Source organism: Bombina bombina, chromosome 3 (genome assembly GCF_027579735.1).
Source record: "Bombina bombina isolate aBomBom1 chromosome 3, aBomBom1.pri, whole genome shotgun sequence".
NCBI lineage: Eukaryota > Metazoa > Chordata > Amphibia > Anura > Bombinatoridae > Bombina > Bombina bombina.
This window is the reverse complement of record NC_069501.1, coordinates 19,419,250-19,431,937: the sequence shown is the minus strand read 5'-3', so window position 1 is coordinate 19,431,937 and position 12,688 is coordinate 19,419,250. Positions and strand designations below refer to the sequence as shown.

Sequence of the window (12,688 nt, the reverse complement as noted above, 5' to 3'; positions counted from 1 at the left end):
CCCCATAATTGAGTCAACTGGGCAAACACCTCCGGGTGGAGTTCCCACTCCCCCGGATAGAAAATCTGACGACTCAGACAATTGTCCTCCCAGTTGTCTACTCCTGGGATGTGGATTGCAGATAGGTGGCAGGAGTTATCCTCCGCCCATTAGATGATCTTGGATACCTCTCTCATCGCCAAGGAACTCCTTGTTCCTCCCTGATGGTTGATGTAAGCTACAGTCGTCATGTTATCTGACTGGAATCTTATGTATCCGGCCTTCGCTAGATGAGGCCAAGCCCGGAGAGCATTGAATATCGCTCTCAGTTCCAGGATGTTGATCAGGAGAAGAGACTCTTCCCAAGACCATAAACCCTGAGTTTTCAGGGAATCCCAGACCGCGCCCCAGCCTGATAGACTGGCGTCGGTCGTGACAATGACCCACTTTGGTCTGCAGAAACTCATTCCCTGAGACAGGTGATCCTGTCTACTGGAGCATGCACAGTTGTAATGGTCTTAGATGAATTCGAGCAAAAGGAACTATGTCCATTGCTGCAACCATCAACCCTACTATTTCCATGCACTGAGCTATGGAAGGCTGCAGAATAGAGAGAAGAACTTGACAAGCGTTTAGAAGCTTTGACTTTCTGACTTCTGTCAGGAAGATCTTCATTTCAAAAGAATCTATTATTGTTCCCAAAAAGGGAACTCTTGTCGACGGAGACAGGGAACTCTTTTCTACATTCACCTTCCACCCGTGAGATCTGAGAAAGGCTAGAACAATGTCTGTATGAGCCTTTGCCTGGAAAGAGACGACGCTTGAATTAGAATGTCGTCCAGATAAGGTGCCACTGCAATGCCCCTTGGTCTTAGAACCGCTAGAAGGGACCCAAGCACCTTTGTGAAAATTCTGGGAGCAGTGGCTAGTCCGAATGGGAGAGCCACGAACTGATAATGTTTGTCCAGAAAGGCGAACCTTAGGAACTGATGATGATCTTTGTGGATAGGAATATGTAGATACGCATCCTTTAAATCCACGGTAGTCATATATTGACCCTCCTGGATTGTAGGTAAAATTGTTCGAATGGTTTCCATTTTGAACAATGGAACTCTGAGAAATTTGTTTAGAATTTTTAAATCCAGAATTGGTCTGAAAGTTCCCTCTTTTTTGGGAACTACAAATAGATTTGAGTAAAAACCCCTGACCTTGTTCCACAGTTGGAACTGGGTGTATCACTCCCATCTTTAACAGGTCTTCTACACAATGAAAGAATGCCTGTCTACTTATTTGGTTTGAAGATAAGTGCGAAATGTGGAACCTTCCCCTTGGGGGTAGTTCCTTAAATTCTAGAAGATAACCCTGAGAGACTATTTCTAGTGTCCAGGGATCCTGAACATCTCTTGCCCAAGCCTGAGCAAAGAGAGAGAGTCTGCCCCCTACTAGGTCCGGTCCCGGATCGGGGGCTACCCCTTCATGCTGTCTTGGTAGCAGCAGCAGGCTTCTTGGCCTGTTTACCCTTATTCCAGCCTTGCATTAGTTTCCAAGCTGGTTTAGTCTGGGAAGCGTTACCCTCTTGTCTAGAGGCTGCCGAGTTAGAAGCCGGTCCGTTCCTGAAATTGCGAAAGGAAAGAAAATTGGACTTATTCTTAGCCTTGAAAGGCTTATCCTGAGGGAGGGCATGGCCCTTTCCCCCAGTGATGTCTGAAATAATTTCTTTCAATTCTGGCCCATTAAAAGGGTCTTACCTTTGAAAGGGATATTAAGCAATTTTGTCTTGGAAGATACATCCGCCGACCAAGACTTTAGCCAGAGCACTCTGCGCGCCACAATTGCAAACCCTGAATTTTTCGCAGCTAATCTCGCTAACTGCAAAGCGGCGTCTAAAATAAAGGAATTAGCTAACTTAAGTGCGTGAATTCTGTCCATGACTTCCTCATACGGAGTCTCCCTACTGAGCGACTTTTCCAGTTCCTCGAACCAGAACCACGCCGCTGTAGTGACAGGAATAATGCACGAAATAGGTTGAAGGAGGTAACCTTGCTGTACAAAAATCTTTTTAAGCAAACCCTCCAATTTTTTATCCATAGGATCTTTGAAAACACAATTGTCCTCAATGGGAATGGTCGTGCGTTTGGCTAGTGTAGAAACCGCCCCCTCGACCTTAGGGACTGTTTGCCATATGTCCTTCCTGGGGTCGACCATAGGGAACAATTTCTTAAATATAGGAGGAGGGACAAAAGGTATGCCTGGCTTCTCCCACTCCTTATTCACTATGTCCGCCACCCGTTTAGGTATCGGAAAGGTATCAGGGTGCACCGGGACCTCTAGGAACTTGTCCATCTTGCACAAGTTTTCTGGCATGACCAGATTGTCACAATCATCCAGAGTAGATAGCACCTCCTTAAGTAATGCGCGGAGATGCTCTGATTAAAATTTAAATGTCATAACATCAGGTTCTGCCTGCTGAGAAATTCTTCCTGTATCAGAAATTTCTCCATCTGACAAACCCTCCCTCACTGCCACTTCAGACTGGTGTGAGGGTATGACAGAAAAAATTATCATCAGCACCCTCCTGCTCTACAGTGTTTGAAACAGAGCAATCGCGCTTTCTCTGAAATGCTGGCATTTTGGATAAAATATTAGCTATGGAGTTATCCATTACTGCCGTCAATTGTTGCATAGTAACAAGCATTGGCGCGCTACAAGTACTAGGGGTCGCCTGCGCGGGCATAACTGGTATAGTCACAGAAGGAGAAGATGTAGAACTATCTCTACTTCCTTCATCTGAGGAATCATCCTGGGCAACCTTACTATTTGTGACAATACTGTCCTTACTGTGTTTGGACGCTATGGCATAATTATCACATATATTTGAAGGGGGAACCACATTGGCTTCCATACATACAGAACATGATCTATCTGAAGGTACAGACATGTTAAACAGGCTTAAACTGGTTAATAAAGTACAAAAAACGTTTTAAAACAAAACCGTTACTGTCTCTTTAAATGTTAAACAGGGCACACTTTATTACTGAATATGTGAAAAACTATGAAGGAAATATCCAATCTTTCCCAAATTTTCACCACAGTGTCTTAATGCATTCAAAGTATTGCACCCCAATTTTCAAGCTGTTAACCCTTAAAATGAGGAAACCGGAGCCGTTTGCCATTTTAACCCCACTACAGTCCCAGCCACATCCTTTGTTGTGACTTCAACTATCCCAGGGGGGTATTTCAAGCCTCTAGGAACGTTTTCAGTGGACACCAGACCCTCTCACATGCATCTGCATGCACTGTACTTAAAAGAAACTGCGCAATAATGGCGCGAAAATGAGGCTCTGCCTAATACAGTGAAAGGCCCTTCCTGACTGGGAAGGTGTCTTAACTAGTGTCTGGCGATAAAAAACGTTCCCCAAATAATAAAAGTGTGAAATCCACTTCAAACTGCATATAATACTTAAATAAAGCAATCGATTTAGCCCCTAAAAGTGTCCACCAGTTTATAGCCCATAATAAGCCCTTTATTCTGTTTGAGTCTAAGAAAATGGCTTACCGATTCCCATGAGGGAAAAATGACAGCCTTCCAGCATTACACAGTCTTGTTAGAAAAATGGCTAGTCATACCTTGAGCAGAAAAGTCTGCAAACTGTCCCCCCCAACTGAAGTTCTCTCAGCTCAACAGTCCTGTGTGGGAACAGCAACTGATTTTAGTTACTGCTGCTAAAATCATACTCCTCTTTTAAACAGAACTCTTCATCTCTTTCTTTTTCAGAGTAAATAGTACATACCAGCACTATTTTAAAATAACAAACTCTTGATAGAAGAAATAAAAAACTACAACTAACACCACAAACTCCTCACCATCCCCGTGGAGATGCTACTTGTTCAGAGCGGCAAGGAGAATGACTGGGGGGCGAAGCCAGAGGGGGAGCTATATGGACAGCTCTTGCTGTGTGCTCTCCTTGCCTTTCCCTGTAGGGGAGGAGAATATCCCACAAGTAATAGATGACGCCGTGGACCGGACACACCAATGTTGGAGAAATAAAAGTTTCAACTGCACCCCTTACACAGTAAACAATTGAAAAACTCACTTGGTTTTGAAACTCTTTACTTAAACAGAGGTTATTTTAACAGAGAAAAATAATGTAGCAAACTCTCACAGAACAAGCTTCAGGAGTTCCTGAGCTAATTCTATAGTTTGGGCCCACACCAGTGAAACTAATCCTTCCCCTAACATGAAAATGCATTCTCTCCAGTATGAATTTTCTGATGTGTAATAAGATTTGATTTCTGAGTAAAATATTTACCACATTCAGAACATGAAAAAGCTTTCTCTCCTGTATGAATTTTCAGATGTGTAATAAGACTATATTTCATGGTAAAACACTTCCCACATTCAGAACATGAAAAAGCTTTTTCTCCTGTATGAATTTTCTGATGTGTAATAAGACTTGATTTCAAGGTGAAACATTTCCCACATTCAGAACATGAAAAAGTTTTCTCTCCTGTATGAGTTATCTGATGTGTATTAAGACTTGATTTCATGGCAAAACATTTCCCACATTTAGAACACGAAAAAGCTTTCTCTCCTGTATGAGTTATCTGATGTGAAATAAGACTTGATTTCTTGGTAAAATATTTCCCACATTCAGAACATGAAAATGCTTTCTCTCCTGTATGAATTTTCTGATGTGTAATAAGACTTGATTTCTGAGTAAAACATCTCCCACATTCAGAACACGAAAATGCTTTCTCTCCTGTATGAGTTATCTGATGTAAAATAAGACTTGATTTCATGGTAAAACATTTCCCACATTCAGAACACGAAAAAGCTTTCTCTCCTGTATGAATTTTCTGATGTGAAATAAGACTTGATTTCATGGTAAAACATTTCCCACATTCAGAACATGAAAATGCTTTCTCTCCTGTATGAGTTATCTGATGTTGAATTAGACTTGATTTCAAAGTAAAACACTTCCCACATTCAGAACATGAAAAGTCTTTCTCTCCTGTATGAATTTTCTGATGTTTAATAAGATATGATTTTGTGGTAAAACATTTCCCACATTCAGAACATGAAAATGCTTTCTCTCCTGTATGAGTTTTTTGATGTTGAATTAGCTTTGATTTCCAAGGAAAACATTTCCCACATTCAGAACATGAAAAAGCTTTCTCTCCTGTGTGAATTTTCTGATGTGCATTAAGATTTGATTTTACAGTAAAAGTTTTCCCACATTCAGAACATGAAAATGCTTTCTCTCTTGTATGAATTTTCAGTCTTAGAAGATTTGGATTCCTGGAAAAACATGTCCCATATTCAGAACATACATTTCCCACATTGCGTCTTGGATTTTGAAGAAGATTGAAATAAGTATCTGTATTTTCACCAAGACTAGGAGAATGATTACTGCAGTTAGTAAATTCACCTGTTGATAAGAAATATAATGGGATTAATGTTAGTTATTGATGACACAATTTAATAATAATTTGAGGACATTTTAACTGTTCTAAATGAGTGTCTACCACAAGAGTAAGGGGAAGGCTATGACCCCTCCACCTTTCCGCCGGCTTCATGCTAAGTCCAAATTAAACGTTCATGATTCAGATAGGGCATGGAATTATAAACAACTTTCTAATTTACTTTTATCATCAACTTTGCTTTGTTCTCTTGGTATTTAGCTGAAAGGTAACCTAGGTAGGCTCATATGCTAATTTTCTAAGCCCTTGAAGGCCGCCTCTTATATGAATGCATTTCATAGTTTTTTACAGCTAGAGGGTGTTAGTTCATGTATTTCATATAGATAATACTGTGGTCACGCACAATAAGTTATTTAAGAGTCAGCACTAACTAACTGCCTGAAATGCAAATCTGTTAAAAAATCTGAGATAAGGAGGCAGTATGCAGAGGTTTAGATAGAAAGTAATTATTGTTGGTTATGCAAAACTGGGGAATGGTAAATAAAGGGATTATATATCTGTTTAAACAATAACATTTTTAGTGTTTACTATCCCTCTAAGAGCAATTTACTATACATTTAGGAATATTTTATAGCAAACATTTAAAAAAGAAAATGTATGCTTACCTGATAAATTTGTTTCCTTTTAGACACGATGAGTCCACGGATCATCTTCATTACTTATGGGATATTCACCTCCTGGTCAGCAGGAGGAGGCAAAGAGCACCACAGCAGAGCTATTAAATAAATTCGACCGAAGTGAGGAAGAGAAAGGAAAAGCCGAGGTGGAGAGGTGTCTGAAGTTTACAATAATTAACAACCTGTCTAAAAGAACAGGACAGGCCGTGAACTCATCGTGTCTAAAAAGAAACAAATTTATCAGGTAAGCATAAATTTTCATTTCTTTTTAAAGACACAATGAGTCCACAGATCATCTTCATTACTTATGGGATACAAGACCCAAACTAGAGTACACAGATGATACGGGAGGGACAAGACAGGAAACTTAAACGGAAGGCACCACTGCTTGAAGAACCTTTCTCCCAAAAGCGGCCTCAGCTGAGGCAAAAGTGTCAAATTTATAGAATTTCGAAAAAAGTGTGAAGAGAGGACCAAGTTGCAGCCTTGCAAATCTGTTCCACAGAAGCTTCATTTTTGAATAACCATGAGGAAGCAACAGCCCTAGTGGAATGAGCCGTAACCCTCTCAGGAGGCTGCTGTCCAGCAGTCTCATATGCAAAACGGATGATACTCCTCAGATAAAAAGAAAGAGAGGTTCTGACCTCTATGTTTCCCAGAAAAAATTACAAAGAAGAGAGCCTCTGAAGAAGCAGGGAGGAGCCCTGCAAAACACGTCAAGTCATGCCCACGTTTGTGACGCCATGCACCCAAAACTACTGTGTGAGATTAGAGTGTCTGCGAGCCAGCCCTTTGACACGCCAAGTTGCGGTAGCAAGATTTTTTTTTACACTAGTACTGGCAGCCAGAATTGGCACTCTCTCAAGTTGTGCACTCTGTTGTGAGGGGAGAAAAAAAGAGACAGTGGAAACAGCTGAACAGCTGCAAAGACCAGAAGGAAGAGAAACCTGTGCCATGAGGAATCCAGTATATTGCTGATATCATACCTCACATGTTTGAGGTTGGAGTCTGTGAGTGCAATCTTGTATTGTAATACAGGAGTACGTTTTTATCATTATCTCTGCACTTAGATTGTGTTTCTTTTCTGGGCTCTAGGTTGCTTTTTTTGATTTGGAGTATGATTTTGACAGGCACTACACCAGTGCTTTAAAAGGAGCAGCAGATTGAAATTGAGAGGAGAGAAAAACTGAGCTTTTTGAAAAACAGAACGAAAAGTAAAGTAATCTGTATGGAACTCAAAAATAAGGTTTTTATTACATGTGAATGTTAAATATATATACTTTTTTTATTTGTACATTTATATAGTATTTTATTTAATTACATGTGATTGTGATTTATTGATTTACTTATATGCATATAAAGAAAACGCATTAACCTATTGCTGCAAAGTGTAGGGATACTACCCCAAAATCTTTTTCAGCTGCGTTCCAACTGCAGAGTTAGGTTTGAAGCGCTCCATTTTAGTTTTGTGGTTTAAAGAAGAGGACTGATGAAAGTCCTTAGTCGCTTGTAAGTAAAATTTTAAAGCACGGACGATGTCCAAATTGTGCAGAAGACGTTCTTTCTGAGAAGAAGGATTAGGACACAAGGAAGGAACAAGAATTTCCTGATTAATGTTCTGGTCTGAAACAACCTTAGGAAGGAAACCTAGTTTAGTACGTAAAACTACCTTATCTGATTGGAAAATAAGGTAAGGCAAAGTGTATTGCAACGCCGAGAGCTCAGACACTCTACGAGCTGAAGAAATGGCAACAAGAAATAAAACTTTACAAGATAACAACTTAATATCTAAGGAATGCATAGGCTCAAACGGAGCCCCTTGAAGAACTTTGAGAACTAAATTCAAACTCCATGGAGGAGTAACTGGTTTGAACACAGGCCTGATCCTAACCAGGGCCTGACAAAATGATTGTACATCTGGGACCTCTGCCAGGAGTTTGTGTAATAAAACAGATAAGGCAGAGATTTGACCCTTTAGGGAACTTGTCGATAAACCCTTCTCCAAACCTTCTTGGAGAAAAGATAGAATTCTGGGAATCCTAACTCTACTCCATGAGTAGCCCTTGGATTTACACCAATAGTGATATTTATGCCATATCTTATGGTAAATCTTTCTAGTTACAGGCTTACGAGCCTGAATCATGGTCTCTATGACCGAGTTAGAAAAGCCCCGCTTGGATAAAATTAAGCGTTCAGTCTCCAATCAGTCAGCTTCAGAGAAACTAGATTTGGGTGAAGGAAGGGCCCTTGAATTAGAAGGGCCTTCCTCAACGGAAGTGTCCAAGGTGGCAGAGATAACATGTCCACCAGATCTGCATACCAAATCCTGCGAGGCCAAGCAGGCGCAATGAGGATCACTGATGCCCTCTCCTGCTTGATTTGAGCAATGATCCACGGAAGAAGCACAAACGGAGGAAATGGGTATGCAGGGCTGAAGGACCAAGGAACCGCCAGACCATCTATCAGTTCTGCCTGGGGATCCCTGGACCTCGACCCGTATCTCGGGAGGTTGGCATTCTGACGAGATGCCATGAGATCTAACTCAGGCCGACCCCATTTGAGAATCAGGTTGGAGAACACTTCCGGATGGAGTTCCCACTCTCCCGGATGGAAATTCTGCCTGCTCAGAAAGTCCGCCTCCCAGTTGTCCACCCCTGGGATGTGGATCGCCAACAGATGGCAAGAATGGGTCTCCGCTCACTGGATTATCTTGGCTACCTCGGTCATCGCTAAGGAACTCCTTGTTCCTCCCTGATGATTGATGTAAGCCACTGACGTTATGTTGTCTGACTGGAATCTGATAAACTGGGCCGAAGCCAACTGAGGTCAGGCCAGAAGAGCATTGAAAATCGCTTTTAGTTCCAGGATGTTTACAGGAAAAACAGACTCCGCCTGAGTCCACACTCCATGAGCCTTTAGGGAGCCCCAGACAGCTCCCCCACCCTAGAAGACTGGCGTCTGTTGTCACAATCACCCAGGACGATCTGTGAAAGCGGGTTCCCAGGGATAGATGATCCAGAGACAACCACCATAGAAGTGAGTCCCTCATCTCCTGTTAGGGTTATTTGAGGAGACAAGTCTGCATAATCTCCATTCCACTGCCTGAGCATGTTTAACTGCAGAGGCCTGAGGTGGAACCGAGCAAACGGGATGATGTCTATTGCCGCAACCATCAGTCCGATTACTTCCATGCACTGGGCCACTGATGGCCGAGGAGTGGACTGAAGGGCTCAACAAGTATCTAGAATCTTTGATTTCCTGACTTCTGTCAGAAAAATTCTCATAGCTATAGAATCGATTAGAGTTCCCAAGAAAGTCACCCTTGTCTTCGGGATTAGGGAACTCTTTTCCAGATTTACCTTCCACCCGTGAGTTCTCAGGAAGCATAGCACAACGTCGGTATGAGATCTTGCTTGTTGACAAGATGGTGCCTAGATTAGAATATCGTCCAAATAAGGCGCCACTGCAATGCCACAAACTGAAAATGTTTGTCCAGAAAGGAAAACCTCAGGAACCTTTTATGATCTCTGTGGATAGGAACATGAAGATATCCATCCTTTAAATCCACTGTCGTCATAAATTGACCCTCCTGGATCAATGGAAGAATCGTACAAATAGTTTCCATCTTGAATGATGGAACTCTGAGAAACTTGTTTAGACTCTTGAGGTCTAAGATAGGTCTGAAGGTTCCCTCCTTTTTGGGAACTACAAACAGATTTGATTAAAAACCCTGCCCCTGTACTGGAACGGGAATAATCAGTCCCAGGGAGGAGAGGTCTCTTACACAATGTAAGAATGCCTCTTTTTTCGTCTGGTTTGCAGATAATCTTGAAAGAAGAAATCTTCATCGGGGAGTAACATTTTTGAACTCCAGTATGTATCCCTGAGAAACGAAGAAGGAAAGTCTGCCCCTTACCAAATCCAGTCCCGGATTGGGGGGCATGCCCTTCATGCTATTTTGGATTCAACAGCAGGCTTTTTGGATTGTTTACCCTTGTTCCAAGACTGGTTGGGTCTCCAAGTAGGCTTAAATTGTCCTGATTTAGAGGAGGAAGAGAAAGAATTTCCCTTGAAATTTCGAAAGGAACGAAAATTACTCTGTTATCCTTTCTGTTTGTTTCTCTTATCCTGAGAAACGAGATGACCCTTACCTCCCGTGATATCAGAAATAATTTCCATCAGCCCAGGTCCAAACAAGGTCTTCCCCTTGTAAGGAATCACTAGAAGCTTAGACTTCGATGACACGTCCACAGACCAAGGTTTTAACCATAAAGCTCTGCGGGCTAGGATAGAAAACCCAGAAAGGAGAGAACCATACAGCAGACTAGATAAAAACATGGAAAAAGTAGGGAGACCATCCCTTCCATATATATATAAATAAATCACAACACTACTGTTAAAGACAGTTAACCATGGAGAGAGGCCCTACAGAAAACAATGCCAGTCCAACTGAACATTTAGGTCGTTCGGGGCCAGAGTACCCAATCTGTGAGTCCACCTTGCTTCTCTTTGCAGAAGAAGAATTTTCCATCTGTCCCCACCTCTAGATAAAGGTGGTATATGGTCAATGATTGTGTATTTCAGATCAAATACTGTATGTCCTTTTTGGACGAAGTGTCTTGCCACAGTTTGGTCCGATGTTCCCTTTAGAATGGCAGTTCGTATGGCTGACCTGTGGTTGTCCATTTGTGTCCTCAAGTCGTCAGTTGTTTTGTCAACGTAAAACAGGCCACATGTGCAGTGGAGAAGGTACACAATATAAATGGTTGTGCACGTCAATCGGTATCTGTGCTTGACGGTATCTGGCTTTTGTTAGGCTAACAGGTCACTAATTTATTATTTGGTTATATTAATATCCTGCTCTGTGTTGACTTTACAACAGTTGGCTAGCTTTATGCTACTATATTATGATTTGGGATCATATTATTGCTGTATACATATTTTTATGCTTTACATTTATATTTATTTTTATGCTTATGATTTTTATGTTTATGTTCACTTCCAGTGCTGGCCACTATATCTATTTTTTTGGTGGGTTGGGCGCTCCTCCATGTCCTAGAACATTTGATTGGCTTGCATATACCTCTCCCCTGATTGGGGGCAGTAGTATTCTTGATATGGTTGCTATGACAACCACCTGCCGGCAGCAATCAACTTAAGGTATTTACAGCTTATCAAGCACTATTATTCTATCCCTGGGGTTTTTTCATTGTTTTCTTTGGTTTGCAAACCAGTTCTGTGTAATGTCCTGCATGACTTCTGCTGTATGGTGCTTTCATGCATATGTGTGATTTGGTGTTCACTATATATTTATTGTTTGGTGTCTATATGATTATATAGTCACGCACAGTGGGGGCCCTCACCTGTTATATGCTAATTGTGGGAGTGGCATCACAGGTGTTGACCTCAAACTGTATCTCTTAGAGTAGTTTAAAATACATGGTTTGTAACAGGTTGTGGATTGTTATTTTGTATTGTCTGACGAAGGGGGCAACACCCCGAAACGTTACATTAAATGGTAACTTTGAAAATCCTGGCGAGTGCATCCCTTTTCTTCACTACTATCAATACTTTGGAAGCACCCTGGGTGGATGAAATATTAACAGTGAGTGCTGGCCTGCCTGCTGTTTAAATTCCTTTGCTACAGCACCCGAAATGTTATAGGCCTTACAAAGTGACTTTTAATATTTCCTTCTGTGAAGCAGCACCTGTGACTACAGGACTGACACACACTTTTTCACTTCTGCACTTTGGGATTTTCACACATTGACACTGTACTGAAAGTACACTATATTGCTTGAAACATGGAGGGCGATGCAACGAACAGCGACAATACCTTGGATGTGATCCTTGGAGTAACTGTATTTCACTTTACAGAGGAGGATGCAAAGGAGATTCTTTTTGATGCCCTAGATATGGGGCCTATGACTAACAACCCGAACTATGTGTACACACATCTACTGAAATTAAAGAAAAGGGAGAAAGACTTGACTCTACATGGGACATATCTGTCCGAATACTATAGGAAAAACTATGTCCCAAAGGGCTTTCATATAAAGAACATACCCAAGTTTGGACGTAATAATAAGACATTTTGTGGATGCTGGTGCAATATTTTGAACAAATGTTCACTGGATCTCATACTCCTGGTGGTACAGGAGGTGGGCCAACTACAGCAAGAAACCAAAGTTGAAATTAGGAAATATGAAGGCCAGAACTTACAAAAACTGCTACTGGACACTACAGAGGACTGGCTTAAGAAACTAAGGCCTAGATTTGGAGTTTGGCGGTAGCCGTGAAAACCAGCATTAGAGGCTCCTAACGCTGGTTTTAGGCTACCGCCGGTATTTGGAGTCACTGAAAAAAGGGTGTAACGCTCACTTTCCAGCCGCGACTTTTCCATACCGCAGATCCCCTTACGTAAATTACGTATCCTATCTTTTCAATGGGATCTTCCTAACTCCGGTATTTAGAGTCGTGGCTGAAGTGAGCGTTAGAACTCTAACGACAAAACTCCAGCCGCAGAAAAAAAACAGGAGTTAAGAGCTTTCTGGGCTAATGCCGGTTCATAAAGCTCTTAACTACTGTGCTCTAAAGTACACTAACACCCA

General features: G+C 41.6%; 1 protein-coding gene across 3 annotated transcripts in view; it reads right to left on the bottom strand.

Moving 5' to 3' along the window:
* Nucleotides 1–4,073: 4,073 nt before the first annotated feature.
* Nucleotides 4,074–12,688, bottom strand: part of LOC128652796 (gastrula zinc finger protein XlCGF26.1-like) — a 232,525-nt gene continuing 223,910 nt past the window's right edge. For all 3 annotated transcript variants that reach the window (XM_053705729.1, XM_053705730.1, XM_053705731.1), the window contains one exon: nt 4,074–5,408. In XM_053705729.1, the coding sequence (XP_053561704.1) occupies nt 4,213–5,408 (1,196 nt within the window). In that variant the 3' untranslated portion in view covers nt 4,074–4,212. The remainder of the gene's footprint in view (nt 5,409–12,688) is intronic.